Source organism: Dipteris shenzhenensis, chromosome 12 (assembly GCF_047967505.1).
Source record: "Dipteris shenzhenensis isolate YYH24624 ecotype China chromosome 12, Dip_SZ_1.0, whole genome shotgun sequence".
NCBI classification, from domain to species: Eukaryota; Viridiplantae; Streptophyta; class Polypodiopsida; order Gleicheniales; family Dipteridaceae; genus Dipteris; species Dipteris shenzhenensis.
In genome coordinates, this window is record NC_141607.1 from 7,475,781 (window position 1) to 7,500,420 (window position 24,640).

The window sequence follows — 24,640 nt, forward strand, 5'->3', positions numbered from 1 at the left end:
TCAAGGGAGAGCCAACATAACAAAACCCTAGGGCTAACTGCCCTAACTGAACTTAGTGTCCTAACTGACCTGGATGGTACATAAATTAACTGTACCAACAGTCCTAAGTGACTATAACTAGGCCTACAAGGCTCATACCAAGGTATAAGTGGCATCTATGGATAGCCCATAGATGGCAGTGGCATCTATGGATAGCCCATAGATGGCCTACAAACCCCCCTCCATGGTATGGGTTGAAGTATCCTGGACATGGCTCAGGATACCTAAATATCTAGTGTCATGTTTGCACATGTTTGTCCCGTAGGGATATAGCAACCTATGACTGTACAGAGTACAACAGATCAAGTTACAAAAGGTACTAAGTTTAAAGCTTGCTGAAAAGCCTCAAACTTAGGTCGAGGTAGAGCCTTCGTAAAAAGATCTGCCAAGTTGTCTTCAGTGGGAACATAAGACAACTCCATATCACCTGCTGATAATCGCTCTCTGACATAGTGATAGTGAACCTCAATGTGCCTTGTGTGAGCATGGAAAACTGGATTCCGTGCAACAACCAAAGCACTATGACTATCAATGAAGATGACGGTAGGAGCACTTTGACATGCACAAAGATCTGCAAGTAGCTTCCGAAGCCAAACACACTCCACTGTAGTTGTAAAAGCCGCTCTGTACTCAGCTTCACAGCTAGAAGTAGCAACTGTACTCTGCTTCTTGCTGAACCAAGAAACACATGAAGTACCAAGCATAAAACAATTGCCACTATGTGACACACGAGTGTTAGAACAGCCAGCCCAATCACTATCAGTGAATCCATGCATGACAAGTGAAGTATCAGCCCCATAAAGAAGGCCTAAATGCTGAGTGCCTTTAAGATATCTGAAAACATGCTTCACGGCATGCCAATGGTGCATAGATGGGCTGTGCATATATCTGCTCAATTGTGAGACAGCATACTGTAGATCAAGTCTCGTATGGCATAGGTAAATCAAACAACCAACTGCTTGCTGATAAAGAGTGACATCACATGTACCACTGCCATCCTCATAAGAGAAGTGAAAACCAGTCTTTAATGGTGTGGATACTGGCTTGCAATCCTCAAACTGAAAACGCTGCAAAAGCGGTCCAATGTACTTGGATTGTGACATCAAAATGCCCCCCTCACTGCTAGCAAGTTGGATGCCTAGATAGTAGCCAGAAATCAATTTTAAAATCTGCAATTTGATGAGCATGTGTCCCAGTCACAAGCATGTCATCCACATAAAGGATTAAAATCAGGGAATTTGTCCCACGCTTGCGGATGTAAAGGGTAGCCTTTGTAGGGTTGTTCTGAAAGCCAAGTCTGAGCAAGTAAAAATGAATTATCGAATACCAAGCCTGAGGTGCCTGCTTCAATCCATAGAGGGCCTTTTTCAAGCGGCATACCTTGCTTTCAGAACCTTCAACCTCAAAGCCAGGAGGTTAGGAAAAAATAGACCTCTTCTTGCGAATGCCCATGAAGGAAAGCTGTCTTAATATCAAGCTGATGTATCTCCTAATGAAAGTGGGCAGTAAAGGCAATAACAATGCGAATGGTAGTGATCTTGGAAGTGGGAGCAAAAGTCTCCTCAAAGTCAATGCCATGCTGCTAAGCATAGCCCTTAGCAACAAGATGGGCTCTGTAATGGTCCATTGAACCATCAGCTTTCCGTTTGATTTTGTAAACCCACTTAGTTCCAATGGCATTCTTGCCATGAGGGAAATCACACAACTCCCAAGTGTCATTTTGATGGATAGAATCCAATTCAGCTTGCATGGCCTTCATCCAACAATCATTTTGAAAGGCATCTTGATGACATAAGGCTCTTCATTGCATGCTGTGGCAACCAAAGCATAAGCAACAAAACTAGCATGCTCTTTCCGGACAGCTGCTCTCGTACGGGCTGGTAGAGGAGTACCTTGTTTGCTGTCTTTTAATGTGTCAAGAAGCCAACGGGGTACCTTTTTGGGCTCCTGAATTTCCGCTCTTTCCTGGTCAAGAGCCCTACGCAAATGATCTTGATCAATGATAGGCATATCAGGTTCAATATCTGGCTGCACATGTGGCTGCAAATGACCAACAGATGGAGGAGGTACAACCTTAGATGGAACATCATCCCGAGCATCGGATGGAAACAAAGGCATCAAGCTGTCAAATATGTCAGGGGCATCAATAGTGGGCTGTTTTTGACAGTCCAGCAAAGGCACAGTGGAAGATTCATCAAACACAACATCTCGACTGACAAAACACTTGCTTGTGTGGGGCTGATATAGCTTATAGCCCTTGCTCTCTGAACTATACCCAAGAAAAATGCACTTAACAGCTTATCATCCAACTTAGTGCGTTTCTGTGAAGGCACATGAGCATAAGCTAGGCAGCCAAAAGTCCTCATGTGGGAAATTCGAGGCTTACGACCTGTCCAAGCCTCATAAGGTGTGATAGTGTGCAATGTCTTTGTAGGACATCTATTCAAGATGTAATTTGCACACATGACCGCATCCAACGACAACTTATTAGCCAAATGTTTGCCTTTCAACATACATCTGGCCATTTCCATCATTGATCTATTCTTCTGCTCAGCCACGGGATTCTGTTGAGGAGTATAAGGCACTGTGCATCGATGATTGATGCCACGGGAAGCCAAAAAAACACCAAACTCCTTCGACATGTATTCACCCCTTTATCTGTATTAAGGTGAGCAATGTGCAGCCCACTCTCATTCTCAGCCAAGGCAAGAAAGTGCTTGAAGCATGAAGAAACTTTAGATTTGGATTCAGTGCAAAAATCCAAGTGTACATGGTGAAATCATCAATAAAAGTAAGAAAATAGGAGAACCCTTCAAGAGCTTCCACCCTCATGGGTCCACAAACATCACTATGAACCAGATAAAGCTTGCGTGAAGCACCAACTCTCCCATCCTTGGGAAACGCAGCACGGTGCATCTTACCAAGCAAGCGTGGTTCACAAACATGTTTGGTATGCATTTTGGGAAGATCCACAACCATATCTTATATAACTTCACCAGGGCTCCAAAATTGAGGTGTCCAAACCTCTCATGCCACAAATGAGTATCTGCCATGATAGAATCAATAGCAAAGGCATGTGTCTCGGCAAGTGCAACATCATCATCCAAACATCTGTCATAAGCATCCAGTCTATAAAGACCTCCAGACAATGTGCCAAAGGCATGTGTAGCATCATACACTGCACACCTCACACCATCACAAAAAACCTAAAAGCCACATGTAGCAATGGCTGAAATAGAAATTAGGTTCTTACGAATGCATGGAACATAAAGCACATGCTCTAGAGCAGGTTTCCTGCAATAATTACATCTCTTCTTCTTTTTGTTATCCCTTGAAGAAGAGGCACCATGTGAATGATCAGCATGGGAATGAGAGGGCTTTCCAGCTGAAACCTTGCCTTTACCTTTTTGTTCGTGATGGGCAGCAAATGCTTGATCACTAGCCATAGTAGCATTGCGATTCACACGACTTTGCTTGTCTTGAAGAAGAAGAGCAACCAGCTGGTCAAATGAGAAATGATTGGCATCACCCCCTGCAACCAACCTCAATGTAGTAGCAAAGCCTTGATATGAATCAGGCAACCCATCAAGGGTATTAGAAACTAGCTGAGAATCAGGCATAATCTCATCAATGTTATCCAACAGCTCTTTCAAATCCTTCGCATTAGTGAGATAGGCATCCATGTTACCACCCTCATCAAGCTTTAAATCTTTCAACTGGTTGCGGAGATAGGCAACCCTGGTCTCATTCCGCACTTGATACAAAGATGCAAGCTGATCCCAAGCTTGCTTAGCTGTCTTGTAAGACCAAATATGAGGGATAATAACCCGTTTCACCAGCTGGCAAAGCAAATGAGAGTAAGGCAACCTCTCAGAATCAAGTACCAAAAAATTTGCCCAAGCTTCAAAGCTTATGCTTGCAAAAGACTCTACTGTCCCAAGGTGTACCTGTTGCAAGAGAAATCCCCAAAGGCAACACGAGCCCTTCCAAGGCTGCTAACACGAGGCCTTTTCAAAATGCAAATGAAGCAGAAATTGGAAAGAGCTAATGCAACAATGGCTTGTAGCCCGAAAATACAGCAGTGACAGGCTCTGAAAGCGAGTAAATGAGGGCTGGAAATGAGAATTACAGCAAAAGACGTGCTCCCATGAGGAGGAGAGCACGTTGAAATGGAGAGAAAGAGCTCCAATGGAGGGGAACTCGCAGCTCGAGGCAAAGAGATGCCAAACGAGGAGGGAAGGGCTCAAAGAGAAGTCTCTGGATCAATTCAGCACGCTCCAAATGGCTCCAAACGCTGGCATGCAGCTTGAGGCAGTTTGGTGCTTGGAAAGGTCTCTAACACTTGTGAGAGTGTGAAAATCAGCAAGATCAGCAGGAATGAGGGCTCCAGAGGCTGCCAGACAGCCTGGGAAAGCTGTCAATGGCTGAGGGAATGGATTCCCAACTTGCTCTGATACCATTGTTGGGTGTTGGAAGCAATGGAAGGTAAAAAATGGAAGCACAAAGAAAGAAAGAAAGAAAGTCTATTAACATCCACAGAAGACCAAGAAGTCTATGGGACAACATGAAAACCAATTAGTACATCAGCTTAGGGAGGGTAGCTCCCAGGGAGTGCAAAAAGCAGCTCCATTTATTTAGCGTACCTACGTTATGACTTGGAAAGAAACATAATCGGCCATACATCAGTTTAAGACTAGAGTCTTTTGGCTTGGATTTAAACTCTTTAATGAGTGCTACGCCCTCACGGTACACTGCCCATTTTCCATCATTCCTTGCAGCCTTTACCTTAGCTAATTCCGCTGCCTTATTTTTCAATTGATCTCGTGTAAGTTCTTCAACTATCCATATCTTAGTTCCTTTCAGCTTGTAGGATTGTCAGAGAAGCTTGACTCGTAGATCCCGAGAGTTAAGCGTAATGGTAGCATGACCCTTAGACTGTAAGATACGAGTTGCTCTGGGTTCATCGTCATCATCAAGAGCATCATCCTTATCAACTGTCCAATCAATATTAGGCATGGTTGCTTTGATATGTGCTAAGGTGTTGCTGAAAGAGTCCTCCTCTTTGCACCATCCTTCGGGGAGTCCCCCTATTCTAATCTTCAAAGTGTTATCACGCCTAGCTGCATGATTCTTTAATCTCTTCTTGAATGTCAGCCTTGTTAACCTTTGCATCGAACTCCACAATCACTTCCTTCTTTGCGGTCTGTACTTCAGTGTGAACTAGGTCTTTGACTGTGGAGACTAGCTGGGGGGTAGGGGGGGAAGCCTTGTAGGATTTTACGACCTCATCGATGACTGCCTGCTTGCCAGGTCCTTTTAGAACCTGAATTCTAGCTACTGCATTGCCAATTGCATCTTTAAATCTCTTACTTGCTCTTGTAGATAAAAAATCTGTTCATGGTGCCCAATGATGGGTCGGTCCATACCTCCTCGTAGGTATGTATGTGCAACGGAGAGGGTGTCATAGCTGCAACGGTGGCGTATTGGGACCTGTTGCCTGAAATGATCGGGGTTGAGGGGGGAGACTTCGAGGAGAGGCTTGGCCATATCTTCTGCTCCTCCCTGGTTCAGCTAACCCCCTAGCTGGGCTGGGGGTTCTGCCCAACTAGGGGTTAACCCTGGGTTGGGTTAACCTCTGTCGAGGTTCGATTAGGTCAGAGTTAACCTAGGTTAGGTTGACTGGTGCGGTGTTGACGGCGTTGGTGGAGTTGACGACGGACAGTGACGAGGCTGAGGTGATGGGTGACGAGGTTGAGGTAACGGGTGAGGCTGAGGTTGAGGCTGACCGGGGGGGAAGAGAGAGAGAGGCTGAACGGTGAGGAGGGGCTTAAGGAGGAGAGGTTGAGGGACGGAGGTGGAGGGGCTGAGCGACGAGAGAGGGAGGCTGAGCGATGGAGGAAGGGGCTAGTGACGGGAGAGGGAGGCTAGCGACGGAGAGGCTGAGCGGTGAGGAAGGGCTTGAAGCGGAGAGGCTGAGCGATGAGATGCTGTAATAGATTGCTGCAAAACTGAAGTGTGGAGGCTCAAGGGAGAGCCAACATAACAAAACCCTAGGGCTAACTGCCCTAAGAGGACTAAGTGTCCTAATTGACCTAGATGGTACATAAACTAACTGTAGCAATAGTCCTAACTGACTGTAACTAGGCCTACAAGGCTCATACCAAGGTATAAGTGGCATCTATGGATAGCCCATGAGATGGCCTACACCTAGAAGCACCATTGCCAAGTATCCACTCCTGTAAATCACCAACGGTAACGCATCCCCCTCTCCTCCTAAAGAAGATGGAGCATCCAGGTTCTCTAGACGAACAACAGCCGGAGTAGTTGTAGCTGTAGTAGAGGAACCGGTATCCTTATCAATGCTTCTTCGAGGGCAATTTCTCCAATAGCGACCCTTTTGGCCCCAATTGTTACACGTGCGCTTCACGTTCAAGGCATCTCTCGGAAGTAGTTAGAAGAATGATTAGGCGGCACAAGCCCCATTTGTTAGCACTCCAAGAATTAGACTGGGAATGATAGTTTAATGTCTATGCAGGTGGATGGACCATGTGATCTGTAATTGTCCTTTCAGTGTTCACTTGAAGAGGGGGCACAATTTGTTTAGTCAAAAATGATTTTCTAGTTTGTTTGGTTACTTACAACGAAGGAGATTTCATTCTGATCAAGTCAAAGTTTCAAGGTGTCATTGCATTAGACTTCTTCTTTGTGGATGGGGAAGATTTCCACCCTTTCCTTTGTTGTTCCGCCTTTGTCTTGTGGGGCGGCCAATGCTTTTGCCTGTGGCTGGTTTTGGAAATGCTCCTTGTGATCAAGAACTGTAGGCACAATCTCCTCCCATGTGAGAGTGTTCAGCCTCCCATTGGTGATGAGAGAGGAGTAGAATGCTGAATGCTGGGAAGATAGATGGGACAGTAATATGATGGCCTTGTCTATTGAAGAAATGTCCTTGCTTGCTTGGAGTACCTCCTGATGAAGTGCGTGCAATTTGTGGATGTGTTCCCACATGGTACTGACTTTGCAGGGTTCAACACTCACATCTGGACTTCCAAGCGAGCAAACACAAGCATTTACCCTATTCCACAACTCGGCATTCTGCTCAAGAATGCCAAGGTGCTCCGCATTCCGATCTAGCCTTACTATGCCAACAAGGATGAAATCAACCATATTGTATGACGGCAGACCTGGTTCCATCATTACTTTTCATACTCCGTAGTTGTTCCCATCCAACTGACAGTCTATAAGAAATGTGAGAAGAACTGATATCTTCACTAGCTTCTCAACCATCTCCATTAGACTTGCTAGCTCAGGGGGGGAAAGACTTGTGAAAGGAGGGTGGGTGGGAAAGGAGAAGGGAGAGTGTATGAGAAAGAAGAAAGAGAGAAGGAGCTGCTTTACGTCACCTCCTTTCATCTCAATTGCTGTCCACACCTGCAATACACCTTGTACAGCATGTAACCTTCTTCTCGGACTGTCCATGACTTCAGGATTCCTTCGTCAGTGGTTCTCCTTCTGCCCAATGTGTCCGTGCTTCAGAAACCAGCAGCATCTTCCGTCTGTCCCGTATGCTCTTTTGCTTTACACGACCTTGTGGTTTGATACCATGTCAGTGTGCCACGGAATATGAATAGAGAGCAGATATGCGAACTGAGACAACAAAGAAATGCGAATGCAAAGAGATGGAACTGCATAGGGGGCCAACCACCTATTGATTTGGATGACCAGGTCTGCTGAGCTGGACGACTGAGCTGATAGGTCTGGTTGGCTGACCTGCCTTGGTCTGTTCAGGCTACGGCCTCTGGTCTCTGGTCAGGGTCCAAACAGACCCTAATTGGCCTTTTGACTGGCCTCAAACCAACCTCAAAGCAGGCCCTAAATGTGGCCTCTAACCCTGGATAGTGCCCTGGCTGAACCCCATCTAACTTGCAGAAATACACTGATAAAGGACACAAACAATACTCCTCTCTTTGGGCAGGCACACCCACATAGGAGCCCTCACTCCCTAGTATACAGATGGGAGATGACCAACTCTAACTAGCATAAGGATTCAAAAGTGTTAAAGATGCCAACAAGACTTCTCATGTTCCAAAGAAGGCAGTTTTCATGATAAAGAAGTTCATGAGGTAGGTGACAAAGATGAGACGTGCTGAATAAGAAATGAGAAGGAGACAACACCTAGGAAGAGCTAGAAGAAATATGGAGGTAAGGACGAGGACCGATAGGTTTGTTTGAGCCCTTTGACTCTTTCAAACGCTGACATTTAGAGTATATATTAATCTATAATGGGAATGACTCTCCAAAATTACTGAGAGAAGTCAAGTGGGGACAAGTACGAGAAAGAACATGCCTATAAAGCAATGCTTCCTAAGGTCCAGAGAAGAAAAGGGAAAAGATTAGCCAAAGGGAAGGATGAGACGGCCTAGTCAAGTTGATTTTAGAGTTGAGAAGATATTCGAGGAGTAGCCAGAAGAAAAAGAAGAAGAAGAAGAGTTTGTCATATATTTCTTTTGGTGTTGGAAAGCTCGCTCAATTCATGCACAGCCTCAAATTTACTCACTGGGCAGCCAAATCCGTGCTTAGGTACATCTGTGATAAGCATGATGACTTCGGTCTTCATAGTTTCTGTGATGCAGATTGGTTGGTGTTGGAGTTGAGAAAATTCAATTTCTGGGTATTGCTTGTCATTGGGTTCGGCTGGTGTATGGATGGCTCAATAAGAAACAACCAAGTGATCCAACCCTACAATGGCTGCATGAATCTCATAATTTAAAAACCTATGCATGCTCATTCACACACATAAACTAACAAAAGTGCAGGAAACCATTATTTCCAAATATCCAACACTACACTCCTTACATAAATAAAATCTTTTGCAGAATAACATCTTAAAAAAAAAGAGGTCAAATTCATGGCTTTCAGTGTCTTTTTAGGACCTACTAAAAGACTCTCTACACAAAACTATGGGATTTGCTAGATCAAACTATCTGGACATACAACCCACTCTTCTTATTTACATATTTAGACTACAGGTAGTGAAGTAGTGAGTGAAAGTAAGAAACATTAGATTCTCACATGCTTGAATATCTGAAACTTGCCCAGGCTTTGCTAACGCCACCCATGACATTCCAATGCAAAGTATGAAATGAATTCGACGTCACATGCACTAAGTGGCTCCCAAAAATTGTGAAGATGAACCTTAATTTGTGTGTTACATCCATAAATTAATAAGATTGTCAATGGCAACTGCACTTTGACAATCACAATATATGGAAGTGGGTGTCTTAATGAGTGTCTGTGTGTGCACTGTGCAGATACATGTGTACGGAGACATACACATGTGTGCATGCGCAAAATCTTGCATCAACGTCCTGAACCAAATGCAATCTTGAGTGATTATGTTACTTGCTTTTGAACGTTTGGCTACTCATTTCAGCTTGGATCCAAATATTATTAGCACGTTTTCTATGTCTTCTTTCAGCCCACAAAAGTTTTAATGCAAGATTAACTCTAGGTTGTAAGATATCTGGATTCCACTTGCTGTGATTTGTACATTGAAATGAGATGAATCTGAAGGTGGTTTTGATGATTTTGATGTGACGAGAGTGCTTTTATCTTTGCTTTGAACTTTTGCTACTATATGATTTTGAACTTCTGTATGTGAATAAATGCAGATGGAAAATTTCAACTTGCCTTCTTTCCAACCAACTTGGCTTCTCAAAGATAATGATATTATCAGGTATCATGTGAATTCTTTGGAATTTGGTTGACATAATTTGCTGTTCTTGTTGGGGCCTAGAGGTCTTACTCATTATGCATGTGGAAAGTGCTGTTGGGTGCGGAAAGCACGGAATGGGAGTGGAGTGCAAGGGAGCAAACAAGAAGCTGAAGCAAACATGAGTACTTGCAAATGGATTATGAGAAAGTACAAAGGGGTGGCCTATATGGCCCCCAAGTTAACCATATGGTTGACCAGTGAAGTCAACTCTATGATTTGGTTTGATCTACAAGGCACATACCAGGGCTAAGTGCTAACAAACGCCCCTCCATGGTATGGCTGAAGTATCCTGGAAACGTCTCAAGAATACTTGGAATCTATATCATGTTTGCACATGAAACTCAATGTGCTTCGTACGCGCATGAAACAATGGGTTAAGCGCAACCGCCAAAGCATGCTGGCTGTCAGTGTAGATGGTAGTAGAAGCTGGCTGGTTGATGTCAACGTGCGGAGACAAACACACTCTATTGTAGCTGTGAAAGCCGCCCTGTACTCAGCTTCAAGCAAGTGTAGGCTGCTTCTTGCTAAACCATGAGATGCTTGAAGATCCAAGCATGAAATAGTTGCCATTGTGGGACACTTTGTTGTCATAACAACCTGCCCAGTCATTGCCCGTGAAAGCGTGCAAGATCAGTGGAGTCTCAGCACCGTAGAATAGTCCCAAATTTTGTGTGGCAAATTTTGTGTGGCCTTCAAGTAACGGAAGATCCGCTTCATTGCTTGCCAATACTGTGTGCTAGGCTTGTGCATGTATTTGTTCAACTAGGAGATGGCATACTGAAGATCAGGCCGAGTATGACATAAATAAATGAGGCAGCCCACAGGTTGCTGATAAAGCATGGCATCAAAATCTTGTTCATGAGTGCCTGGAAAGTAGCTGGTGCATTGGTCAATCCAAAAGGCATCACTTTGAACTCATATAAACCTCTCTCTGTGCGAAAGGTTGTCTTGTACTCATCTCCTTGTTTCATTCTGATTTGATGGTAACCTGACCTCAAAGCAATCTTAGTGAAAAATTGAGCACCCTTGAGTTCATCCAACAGGTCATCTATCCTGGGGATTGGAAACGTGTTCTTGATAATGGCCTTTAAGTCTCTGTAGTCAATGCACTTGCAGTATGAGCCGTCTTTTTTCTTTACCAGGAGTAGTGGGGATACTGGGGATGCAAAAGGAGAAGTGCTATGAGAGATAAAATTCATCTCTAGCAATTCTCGCACCTGTGTTGCCACCTGTGTTGCCACTTCTTCCTGTTCTACCTTAGAAAGACGGTATAGGACCCTATTAATTGGCCTGCTACCCTGCTCCAAGACTATGGCATGGTCAACATCTCTCCTTGGGGGCAACTGTGAAGGCATATCAGCAAACACATCAGCAAATTCTGAGAGCAATTTCTGCATGTCACAATCTTCAACACCAGGAATGCTGCCCTCCTTAGTTATTGACACATTCAACGCATAGATGGCACACTCCCTCTTGAGCTTTGTGGCCAGCTGCGTTGCTGAAATGACCTGCAATTTAGGGGTTGCAATACCATGCAATGTTACAGATCTACCTGTGGAGAAAGTTGAGTGACAAAACATTTAGGTCCATGCTGATTTTGCCCATTGATTTCAACAAATCACAGCCCAGGATAGCATCTTTCGGGCCCATATCCAATGCCAAGAGATCACATGCAAATTCATAATCATCAGAGAACTTGATTTGTGCATCTTGGCAAACAGATCTGCTGATCATATGCTGTCCATTTGCCACCTCTACTCTCAACCCATAATCTATTTCAGTAGCAACCAGGCCCACCTTCTGTAAAGTTTTGCAATTCATAAAATTGTGAGTGCTACCGCTGTCCACCAACACGCCAACAGTCTTGCCATTAATCATCCCTTTCAATCTGATAGTTTCAGCACTTTAGGCACCCATCAAAGCATGAAAAGAGATAGCATAAATTGTTTGCTGTGCATCCCAATAGATCTCCCCCTTGTCCACAAGAGCATTACCACTAGCATCCTCACATGCATGAAAAGGTATAGCAACCTGATGCTCCACAAAAAAAGATGTAGGCCTATGACCTCACCTGCCACCAGTGGGCTGAATGTCAAGTGATTGATCATGAACATCATGATCAGAAGCACGACTCGGATCAAAAGGAAAACAGTTCCCTTCATGGCTCCAGTGTTAGGAGTCTCGTCTGAATCATGTGTTCTTGCCATCTCATCATGAGAGGCATCCAATGACTCAGTGGCATCAACTAAATCCTCATCATGAGAGAGTTCAATGATCATGCTAAGCTTGGCTGAACCAGTATTCCGCATTGTACGCACATCCAGATGCTCGGGGGTCCATTTCTCGCCACACTTAAAGCACAAGTTTGCTTTCTTCTTCCTGCTGTCCATCATTGCCCTGGTGTACTGCTGAATTGCTGATATTTCATTTCCAGCAGTAGGCTTGGTTCTTGGCTTGGCATCAGATGGCCTGTATGGCCTAGCATAGGGCATCTTACTCCCTGAGACAGTAGGAAACCGTTGAAAAGGTGCTGCTGCAGATTTCCTATCATTCCAATCAGTCCCCTTAGGCTGCTTCTCAGTCTCATTTGCATTCCCGTATGCGCTGCCCACTAACATCTTATACTTGCTGGCATATTTGGGCTCAAACACCTCTGCCAATTGGGCTGCTTGCTCAATTGTTTGACGGTTATGTGCCCTCACATTCGCAGCCAAAGAAGGATGCAACCCTTGGATAAAACGTAGCAGCTTTTGCTTCTCAAAAATGTCCTACACACACACAAGGATAGGCTCCAGAAGCGCTGCAAATAGTCCTGGACCGTTCCAGTATTGCTCCAGTATGAGTGGGGACACAAATGTGGTGATGATCAACTCTTTGAACTTCTTCCATGTGGCTGGCCTCGCTGAGGCAAGTCCCTCATATAAGGCCACCAAGTATGTACATAGTCTTGCATGTGCATACCCGTAAAGATTATGCGGTCCTCATCGTGCTTTGGGTAGAAGCGGAAATAATCTTCCAGCTTCGTTCTTTGGGTAGAAGCAGAAAGACTATGCGGTCCTCATCATGCTCATTAGGTGTGCTAGTGTCCCCTTTGAACTTATGCACAATGAGCTTGTTCTTGACATCCTTGGCTGCGTAATTCCTGTTTGCGTAACCTTCATTGTGCTTTGGGTAGAAGCGGAAAGATTATGCGGTCCTCATCGTGCTCATTAGGTGCGCTAGTGTCCCCTTTGAACTTATGTACTGTGAGCTTGTCCTTGACATCCTTGGCTGCGTAATTCGTGTTTGCGTAACCTTCAGAAGTGCGGGCAGCATCATGCTTGAGGTTCACATAATCGGAGAAAGACATCTCAAGTTTAATGGCCTCAGGTAGGGCCTTATATGAACGCAAGGAATCTGACAGCATCTCATCAAAAGTGGCCTGCTGCCCACCACTAGCTCCCTGCTGCATAGTGGCTGCTGCCATCTGATGCATTGGCTGCGCCGTCTGGTTGTATGTGTTCACTGGCGGAGCGATAGATGCGTGAACCCTTGGTTGGGTCTCTCTGCCAAATGCATGAAATGATGGCATGCCAAAGGGCTGAGAAGAGGACTGACCTCTCTCCTAGGGGTGTAAACCAAAACCAGCTCTAGGCATACTTGCTGGTGCGGTGAAAGGAGCACTAACCGGATGCATATCAACGGGTTGGCCCAAAAAAGATGGCTTAGCCTGCATAGATGCTGAAAACTGTGAGCCAAAAGATGGCCTGACATCCTGCAAGAAGGTGCTCTGCGGCGTAGAGAATGCATCATCCAAGTCCAAATAATCCTCATGATGGGGTAGATGTAACGGTCCAGAAGACTAATGCTCATAGGCACGGCGAGCATCTACCATAAAACCCCTGCGTGGAGCAGAAAAAACATCTTGACTGTCTGAGTGGTCCCGTTGTTGGGGTGTCATAAGACCAGGATTTCTCCCATGAGGACTTTTGGATGCTTGGCATATGTACTTGTGCCCTCTCAGACACGAATAGAGTTGGGTGATAAAGTTGTCAAATGCATTTATATTGGGTATAGCTAAGAGAGCAAGGGCTACAAGCTCTACCAGCCCCGCAAGGGGCAAGGTTTTTGTTAGTAGGGATGTTGTGTTCGATGAATCTTCCTCGATGCCTTTGCTGGACTGTCAAAAACAGCCCATTGTTGATGCCCTAGATCTCATTGACAGCTTAATGCCTTTGTTTCCGTCAGATTCTCATGATGATGTCACATTTGAGGTTGCTCCTCCTTCATCTGTTGGTCATTTGCAGCCACATGTGCAGCCTGAAATTCTGCCTCCTTTACAGCCAAATAAGCCTCACCTTGATCAGGATATTGTGCACAGGGCTCTTGAATAGGAGAGATGAAATACAGGAGCCCAAAAAGGTCCCCCGTTGGCTCCTTGACACATTGAAAGACAGTAAACATGATACTTCTCTGCCAGCCCGTACTAGAGAAGCTGTCCGGAAAGAGCATGCTAGTCTGGTTGCTTGTGCATTGGTTGTTACATCATGCAATGAAGAGCCATTACGCCATAAGGATGCCTTTCGGAATGAATGTTGGCTGAAGGCTATGCAAGCTGAATTGGATTCTATCTATTAGAATAACAATTGGAGTTATGTGCTCGCCTCTTGGCAAGAATGCCATTGGAACTAAGTGGGTTTATAAATTTAAACGGAAAGCTGATGGTTCAGTGGACCGTTACAAAGCCCATCTTGCTGCTAAGGGCTATGTTCAGCAGCAAGGCATTGACTTTGACCCCACTTCAAGAATCACGACTATCAGGTTTGTTATTTCCTTTGCTGCCCATTTTCATTGGGAGGTACATCAGCTTGATATTAAAAAGGCTTTTCTTCATGGGGATTGAGGGAGTACAAGAGAGTGAAAATGAGGATATGGAGAAAGTTATCACTCAAGTTTTTCAAAAAACAATGCACATATCAACCGCTAAGTGGCAGGAAGCCTTCAAGATGGGCAGGAAAGGAGAAAGCCAAGGCAATTTCTTGTGAAGTTTCAAGACTCTCAATCCCACCTCAAAGTGCTCAGTCATGAACATCACCTCAAGGGACACTCAATATGGATTAAGTCCTGAAAGAGGGAACCAAGCAACGGAGCCCCAGGTCATGAAGAAGAGTGAACGGACAAACTGAGGATCCTGGCTATCCCCCTCAACTAATCCTCGCCTGTCTGTGGGTCCATGAGACTGTGAGAAACCAGATACAAGCAAGCTGAAAGGGTGGAGCTACTCACTGAGCATCAACACCCCGGCATAACACAAGTAGCTAAATGCTACCTAGTCATATCAGAATAATCCTCTACAACATTATCATTATCCTTATCATCAGATCATCTGTCATCAGAGTACAAAGTGGAATATGATACAGTGTTATGGCTAGGTCCCCTCTATCTCCCCTCGTCAAGGTTGAGGGAGTGGGAGCATGAAATTAGAGATAGAACGGTGCCGGTTGCCTGTGGGCGCGGTACTGCGCTGTCTCCTAGTCATGGCTCTACATCTAACAAGGGCTACAGTGACCCTTGTCCCTGTCAGTCGCGCTCCAACTCTGATCAAGGAGGGATAATCCCCAAGTGTAATCGGTGCGTCAACCCTCTATCTGAGCTGTCGTGTGACTAGCTTTGGGTCATGGTCGTGGTGAAGGCCTTTGGAGTGAGAGCCTGTATGGTCCAGTTGGAAGAACTCAGTGATCATGCGCTGATAAGAGTCCACCAGGGTACACTGCTCCTGTCTCTACGATCGAAGTAGGCACTCCCAGTGTCTGAATGCCTCGTGAATGCAGGCGGCTAAGTATCTCTGGTCTAGAAAGAGAGGAAGCGAGACAACAACCCGTAGCTATCTCTGAATAGGCAATAGAGGCGCCCTTGAATCTCATAGTACACTGGGCATCTGTAAATGAAATGCTTCTTAGACCCAATCTCCTGTAGGTCACACAAGATGCATATGTGTCTTTTCCTAGGTCAACCCTTTGCCCTGCCACTCTCAATATGGAGTCTATGTGAAGAGACCCAAAATTGCGCAATAGAGATCCTCAAAGAATGGGGTTGGTGAATTCGTTTATATCCTGGTGGGTCAATAAACCCCTCCTTTGAGATAAGTAGGCAATGATCTCTGTAGAAGTTGAGCTTCATGGGGAGCTCATTCATTCCATCCATGTCCGGAATGTCTGTAGCTGCAGAAGATCCTCGCGTATGATCTGGTTGACCTCATGATACCAGAGTGGGGAGAATGGTGCGTCAATGCTGTACTAGAAGGGAGAAATTCTATCCATGTGGAGCCCCAGGCGCTCAAACCACCTCTATTTGTGTGCAAACTAACATCTCTGGTCACCTGCAGTTGATGGTGCCATAGAAGAGGGCAATGCTAGCCATGGTAGTCTGTTGCATCCAGAGGTGCAATCCCCGTATCCCATGACTTGGTATAGGTTGGTGATGACTTGAAATGCTGCATCGAGCTGGAATGGAGTTGACTCAAACTCAGCCTAGATGCTTTGTTGAGAAACTGATGGCTTATTGCGAATCGTCCATGATAACATAAGGACCCGTAGGCGCTCCACACGAGCCTACTCTGTATCTGATAGATCCGGCCCCTAACAAGGGCTTCCATACATGCTCGTTGGGCGGACCAAGGAGTCAGAAAGTAAGGCCTTGGTTCGAGGGTCTTGAAAGTGTGAGCGGAAGCTTTGCCTTGTAGGCTATCTCATGGGCTATCCATAGATGCCACTTATACCTTGGTATGAGCCTTGTAGGCCTAGTTATAGTCAGTTAGGACTATTGGTACAGTTAGTTGATGTACTATTTAGGTCAGTTAGGACACTTAGTCCAGTTAGGGCAGATAGCCCTAGGGTTTTGTTATGTTGGCTCTCCCTTGAGCGTCCACACTTCAGTTTTGCAGCAATCTATTACAGCATCTCGTTCCATTTTTGAGCTTCCGTTGCAGCCATCCCGGTGGAATGGACAGTTGAGATGCCTATTACTTCTACCACTTGGATGGGAGCTTTTTCGAGGACAACAGTTCCTCTACAGTTGATCACTCTTCAAGGTCTCGGGAAAGATGCACCGGTCTTTGACGTTGGGGATGGAGGTATACTCTCTAGATCCACGGATGATATTCTTCTAGAGGTTGCCTTTTAGCCTATCAGGATTGCTGGTTTTGTGAACCATGGAGCGGGCTTGCAGTGGTACTTAGACCTCGACCCTTTGCTCTTGGCCCTGGGATCCTGGAGGTTGTGGTTATATGATGGAGGTGCATCTATCAGGTGCTTGCAGTGGGACCCAGGAGAGTGGGAGTGGATAGATCATGGGCACCGAGAGAGGGGGATTCCCTTCTTTCGTTTCACGGTTGGTCATGCCAAGAGATTTCAGTTGAGCAGTAGGGGTTGGATTCCCTCTAGAGCCTCCCATTGGGACAGCTTCTTCATCACTGCAGATTTGCGTATGAATTTCTGGAGGAGGCTTTGGAAATCCCTCAGAAATAGAAAGATCACTCTTTTCTTTTGGCTTTCTATTCATGGAGGGATTGCAGTGAACTTGTGGAGATCACGATTTGGGGCTGATTCCACTTGCCCTCGCTGTCATTTTGCAGAGGAGTCAGTGCGACATTGCCTTTGGGATTGCAGTGAAGCGAGGACTGTTTGGAAAGGGGTTTCTCGGATACTCAGCATTTTTCATACTTCCCCTTTCTTCATGACTTGGGGCTCGGTCGCATGGTTATCTCTTATTGGGCCCCAGGTGTTTTATGAGGGTGAGCCTTCTTCTTAGGCACTCTCGATCCGCCAGCAGGTGATAGAGCCCTGCTCTCTTCAAGATGTACCACTTACTCCCTTCAGAGCTTCACATGCTTCAGTGGACACCTTCTTGGGAGATTTTGGCTAGCATTTCCTCTTGGCACATTTGGAGAGCCAGATGCACATAGGCCTTGGATGGCACCTAGATACACCCATCACCGGTGTTCACGGGTATTTGGAGTGACACGGTTCACACTTTGATAGCCATATGGACTAGCATGCAGGGCCCTTCACGGGCAGCCTCTTCTAAAAGGACTGTATTTCTTCGAGTTTGGAGGGGTTCTCCCTTTGCTCGGAGGTTTCTACCGGATTGAGATGGCACTATCAGCCCCAATCCTTTCTTTTTGGCCCTTGAGCTTTTCATGCATTGCATGGTGTATCCCCTATGGAGCTTGCTCTTAACGGTTTTCTTTAATACTTAATAGAAGTCTCTTTTTGCCCCCCAAAAAAAAAAAAACACCCAACAGTGGTATCAGAGCAGGTCGAGAATCCATTCCCTCAGCCATTGACAGCTTTCCCAAGCTGTTTGGCAGCCTCTAGAGCTCTCATTCTTGCTGGTCTTGCTGGTTTTCACATTCCCACGAGTGTTTGAGACTTTTCCAAGCACTTTTGTCGCTAAAAACCTTATTTTGTCGCGAGAAGACCGCACTTTGGAGCAACTCTTGTGAAGGGAACTGTTTTTCGGTGCATTTTCCAGCCTGCCGCAGCAAAAAACAACCACACGCGAGCATTAACAGCATCTGTATGGAATTTCAAATCTGTCAAAAAAAATAAAAAAATAAAATCCGTACATGCGTCAGAATTTGTACGGAAATCCATACATCTGTCGAGAATTGTACGGAAATCCGTACATGTCAGAAAAATCCATACTTTTGTGTGGTTTGTCAGAATTTCAGTACATTCACTGTAGTACGGGTTGCCTCGAGGTGTGTGCTAGTCATTTCTGAAAATTTCCAGCATTTCGAAGCTGTCTCAAGCTGCACGCCAGCATTTCGGAGGTGCCTCAAGCTGCGTGCCAGCATTTCGGAGCTGCCTCGGGCTGTGTGCCAGCTTTTCGGAGCTGCCTGGAGCTGTGTGCCGGCGTTTGGAGCCATTTGGAGCTGTTGAATTGATCCTGAGACTTCTCTTTGAGCCCTTCCCTCCTTATTTGGCATCCCTTTGCCTCCGGCTGCGAGCTTCTCTCCATTGGATCTCTTTCTCTCCATTTCTACGTGCTCTCCTCCTCGTGGGAGCACTTCTTTTGTTGTAATTCTCATTTCCAGCCCTCATTTGCTCGCTTTCAAAGCCTGTCCCTGCTGTTCATTGTTGGGTAAGCTATTGTTGCATTGGCTTTTTCCAATTTTTGCTTGATTTGCATTTTGGAAAGGCCTCGTGTTGCCTTTGGGGATTTTTCTTGCAATAGATACACCTTGGGACAGCAAAGTCTTTTGTAGATATAAGCTTTGAAGCTTGCGCAGTTTTTTGGCACTTGATTTTGAGAGGTTGCCTTTCTCTCATTTGTTTTGCTAGTTGGTGCATTTGCCTTGTATTTCAGCACCATGTATGGTGGCAAAGATGATTTGTTTGGGCTGATTGGGGCCGATGACAAGCTTGATGGCACCAATTATCCCATGTGGTCATACATGATGGGACATGTTTTGGTTGCCAAGAATCTATGGCATATTGTTTCAGGTTCAGAGACGAAGCCTACACGCACTGTTACTGGTGCTACACCTGCAGCCTCTGCTTCTTTAGGTGATGTGTCTTCAGGTGATGGTTCTACTGCTACAGTAAGAACTCCTGCACCTCTTGCTCTGAGTGCTTTGCCTCCTTCACAGAAGCAAATTCAGTGGAATGGTCGTGATGCCAAAGCACATGCCTTGATTGCTCTTTCAGTGAAACGGGTTATTATCCCTCATATTCAGTCTTGCAAGACAACTAAGCAAGCATGGGATCAGCTTGCATCTTTGTATCAGGTGCGGAATGAGGCGAGGTTTGCCTATCTCCGCAGGCAATTGAAAAATTTAAAGCTTAATGAGGGTGGTAACATGGATGTCTATCTCACTAATGTGAAGGATTTGAAAGAGCAGTTGGCCAACATTGATGAGGTTATGCCTGATTCTCAGCTGGTTTCTAATACCCTCGATGGGTTGCCTGATTCATATCTATTGCAAGAAACCTGGGCATGATATTTCTGAATGCAGGAAGTGCATAGCATCTGAAAAGAAAAAGAAAGAGTCTGGTCTTGCAGTATCTACTTCTTCTAGTATGGAAGATCGACATGAGTCCGCTAATTTCGCACAAGACCACCATTGGGCTTTCTTGGTTACATGTCAGTATAATCCTGATGTTCATGATGCTTGTATGGCAGTTTCAGATGTTCGTGATGCATGGTTCTTTGATAGTGGTGCTAGCAAGCACATCACTTCCTGCAGGAAGTTATTCAGCTCATTGGAGCTTACATCTAAGGGAGGCAGTGTCACATGTGCCAATAATGCATCATATACCGTGAAAGATATTAGGCAAGTTACTCTTAGTTCTGTCTCTAGTGGTATTGTCACTCTAGAGCATGTGCTTTATGTTCCAGGCATTCGTAAGAACCTAATTTCTATTTCAGCCATTGCTACATGTGGCTTTCAGGTTATTTTTGATGGTGTGAGGTGTGCAGTGTATGATGTTACACACGCATCTACCTTGGTTTTGACTGGCATATTGTCTAGCGGTCTTTACAGACTTGATACTTATGACAGATGTTCAGATGATGATGCTGCACTTGCCGATGCACATGCCTTTGCTATTGATTCTACCATGGTAGATACTCATTTGTGACATGAGAGGTTTGGACACCTCAATTTTGAAGCCCTGGTGAAGTTATATAAGGAAGATATGGTTGTGGATCTTCCCAAAATGCATGTGCCTACCAAACATGTTTGTGAACCATGCTTACTTGGTAAGATGCACCGTGCTGTGTTTCCCAAGGATGGGAGAGTTGGTGCTTCACGTAAGCTTTATCTAGTTCATTGTGATGTTTGTGGACCCATGAGGGTTGTACCTCTTGCAGGGTTCTACTATTTTGTTACTTTTATTGATGATTTCACTAGGTATACTTGGATTTTGTCATTGAAATCCAAGTCTGATGTTTCTTCATGCTTCAAATACTTTATTTCCTTGGCTGAGAATGAGAGTGGGCTGCACATTGCTCACATTAATGTAGGTCATCTTCTCCCGGTTGTAGTGATGCCCTATGGGCTCTGGTATGTGCTTTGTAGGCATAGTTATAGGCACTTTAGTGTTTTAGTGCCTTTTATGCCACATAGGACATTTAGTCCTATGTGACACCTAGGACACTTAGTCCTAGGGTCTATCCTCAAGTACCTTGTACTTTCGTTTCTTTTGTATCTAGTTGACGTGACGGCTTATCACTCTCGACTCTTGTACTTGCTCCCATACTCACTGTACCTACAGTGGTATCAGAGCTGTTAGGACTTGCTCCCTCGTCCCCGGACCTGCATTGCTCCCTACTCCCAGATCGATCTGCGTCTACATCCGTACAGTTCGTACGACTGTACGGACGTCCGTACAAACAACGTGCAAATAACACGTCCTATCGTACGGCTACGTACCTGCGTCATTCAAAGTACATGTGCCATACAAAGTATCTACGTACAAAGCACTTGCGTCGTACAATGATACCTGCGTCGTACAACGGTACCTACGTCGTACCTGCATTGTACAACCGTGCTTGCACAGCAGCTGTTCTATACAAGTGTACCTGCACACGTACATACTTTCGTACAATTGTACGTACAGGCGTACAGGTCTTCCGTACACATTTCGTACAAGTCAACTGCACCGTACAGATTCCATACAAGATACCTGCTCTCTGTATGATCTACCGTACATGTATACCTACAGATCAGCCATTAGTACCTTGTACCTACTTTTCGTACACATGTACATGTAGAACAGCTGACCGTACAGCTTGTACTTGCTCCGGGTGTTCCGTACAGTTTCGCACGTGTGAATCTACCTATAGGTTCCGTACGTGTTTTGGCATTGGCTGTGAACCAGGTTCTTGGTTCCTGCTTGCTATAACCCTTTTTGGGTCTCACTACAGTGATCTGCAGACATTTGCAGTTTTGGGGCTTTTGCAGGACATTGGCAAATTTGGGGCTGTCAGTTCTTTTCACTTCCTTTGGTTGCAATTTCTTGCAAGACATTAGAGCTTTGGGATTTGGTTTGCAATTTCTTGTTTAGATTGTAGGACATTGGGTCAGATTGCAGGACATTGAGTCACATTTGGAGGACATTGGGTCAGATTGCAAGACATTGGGTCACATGTTGCTGGAGGCCCTCAGCAGAGGAGGACATCAAAACCACATCATCTATGTATAAGAGAATCTGAATCAGAGTACCTGCAAGAGAGCAACCAGCCCCCCTAGTGATCCCATGAAGGTCTCGAGCTCGTCTATGTAGAGGCCAAACAAGGTTGGTGATATTGGGCAGCCTTGTTTGACCCCAATGGTGCTCATAATCTCCTTCGTCCATCTAGCACCTGTCCGAACTCGGCTTGAGACTCTCGTAGAGTACCATAACAGCCAATATGATCTCCTGGCCATACCCCAACGTCTGCAAAAGATTTTGATGAGGTGGGCTCATGGGATCGTGTCAAAGGCGTTGCAGAAATCCACAAAGCAACAGTATACTCTTTTCTTTCGTGACCTGGCCTCCTCTATGACACCCCTAAGTGCAAGTACATGATCCATGGACCCGTGGTCGCGTCGGAATCTTGCTTGGCCCTCGGCCCAAGTCCTTGCATCTCTGCAAACCTACTGACCTCTGTGTCGAGTATTGTTGCATAGATCTTGGACACGACATGCCCAATTATAATGGTCCTTGTGCTTACGTTGAAGTCCCCAACAAGGAGGACTTCCCCGCGACTCGAAAGATCTAGATTGTATGGATAGAGAGAAACATATGGAGATGTCTCACCCTCCTCACGTGTATCCTTGGCAAAGTGAGATGTCTCAGGTGGGAAGTAGCATACTGCTATGAAGAGATCACGGCTCTCTGTGCGTTGGATCCGGACCCACATGAATCTAGAGTGTGCATCTCTTTTTTGCATCTCTTCTTTCGATCGAGATGGTCCCAATGAGAGAGGATCTGTAGAGTACCGCCACTCCTCCAGATCCTCGTACTCTGCCTGTCTCCCTCGTCTCATCTCTGAACATTGACTCCCATGTGTATCTGTTGACTATCGGCAGTGGGCGCTCTGGGCTATGGTGTGTCTTTGTGTAAAAGCTATGTCTCGTCCTGCTAAGGATTCCGAGAAATTCCCTAGATCAGACCACAAGGTATCTTTGCATGAAAGGGACTCGGTATCCTGGGTCTCATAGACCCCGCCTCCCAATGTGGAAGAGCGGGCGGGTGCCCTACGAGGGCCTGTCATAAGTCGGCTTTTTCAAACCATAGCCCAATTCCCCTCCTTGCGGGCCACATCCCATTGCTATAAGAGAACACCCCTCTCCTTGACCTACAAGGGTGTCAAGTCCTCATCCATCGATATCGTAGGGTGGTCACGCAGGGCCTGTCTACGTCGGAGTGCTGCGAATCGTGCGTGGGTGTCCCGAAAGCGTATAGTAAGGGGCTGGGATCTCTCCCTACTCGCATCCTCCTCGATCCCATGATCTGAGACTCCCAAGGTGGTGGTCACAAAGGTAATCGCGTCACCGACGGGAATGGTATGTGTACGGGGAATACCGTGAACTCTGATGTTGAGGGCCTTATTGGCCTTCTGTTGCTGCTCCAAGAGGGTGGCTGAAATGGTTGCCTTTCTAGGTTCTCGCTTTGCCACATCTACCCACTTGGTCGCCTCTGCAATGGCAGCCTCTATACAATCATCCATGCAGTACCTACATGGGTTGTCCTCACAGTGGTCACCTCCGTGATCTGTACGATGTCTCGCCTGAGCTCCTGGATGAGGGTGGCCTGTTCTTGTATGACTCTGGCCTACTCTTGTGCACAACGTGACAGCTCCGCCTCTTGCGCTCGTATGCTATGTACCTCTATGAGTAGGGACTCCCATGTAGTAGGCGGCTCGACCTTGGGGTACTTAGGTCCTCGTGGGAGTTGGAACTGGTAAGGGGTTGATATGAATGTAGGGGGATGTGGCTGAAACGTGGATGGTGATTGAGTAAGTTGGGAGAGGTGGAGAGATGTTTGTGGCAATGGCGAAGATATCCCAAGAAGCTGGAGCAAGGTGGGTGGCTGACTGAGAGGGACTATGAAAGGGAAGTGAGGGGTATTGTGTCCCCGTGTGGGTGGCTCCTAATGGTGGTGAGGCATGTGTACCAAAGAGAGGGGATACCAATCATGAGGTGACTCCAGTAGAGAACTGAAAGGCGGGCTGGCTAAGAGGGAGGGGTGAGAGGGAAGAGAGAGAGTACTGTAACCTGTGCTTTGCTGTCCACCACTTCTAGCCCGCTCTTGTTGACGCGTGTATTCACGTCCTCTATATTTAGTTGCTTTGGAATCTTGTCCTCTTTCTTGTTTCTCCCTTTGTCTTTGTCGTTCTCACGCTCTCCTTTTCCCACGCTTTGGTGGTGATTTTAAACTCTTTCTTTTTTTGCAGGTATGTGAAGGAGTACCATCGAGGGGCTGTGATCCCTCTTGAGGAGGCTGACTTAGGCTGCCCCCTAAGTCACCTAGGATTGACCTAAAGATCACTAAGATAGTTAGCATAGTCAGATCGCCAATAGTTAGTCTAACTTAAGTGTGCTTTAACATGATCTTACCTAACCCCATTAACTAAACCCAACCCCACCTAACTAAAGCTAGAAACTAAACTAACAACCAATTCTGAGAGACCATGGGCAGCGGGGCGGAGACGATGAACTTCATGGCGGGGGGTCTTCACGGCCCACATGGCGTAAGGACGGTAGGCGGCGTTGGCCACACAGGCGGGAGGGCTAGGCAGAGGCAGCAAGGCCAGGTTGGAGGCGGCGGAGGAAGGGGGCAAGGAGGTGGTGCTGCTGAT

The 24,640-nt window shown here is 45.9% G+C and overlaps 1 protein-coding gene across 3 annotated transcripts in view; it reads left to right on the forward strand.

The window, feature by feature from the left end:
* LOC147895753 (sphere organelles protein-like protein) overlaps positions 1-24,640 on the forward strand; it is a 206,801-nt gene that overhangs the window by 59,449 nt on the left and 122,712 nt on the right. For all 3 annotated transcript variants that reach the window (XM_087382373.1, XM_087382374.1, XM_087382375.1), the window contains exon 2: positions 9,708-9,772. In XM_087382373.1, coding sequence (XP_087238499.1) covers positions 9,708-9,772 — 65 coding nt within the window. The remainder of the gene's footprint in view (positions 1-9,707; positions 9,773-24,640) is intronic.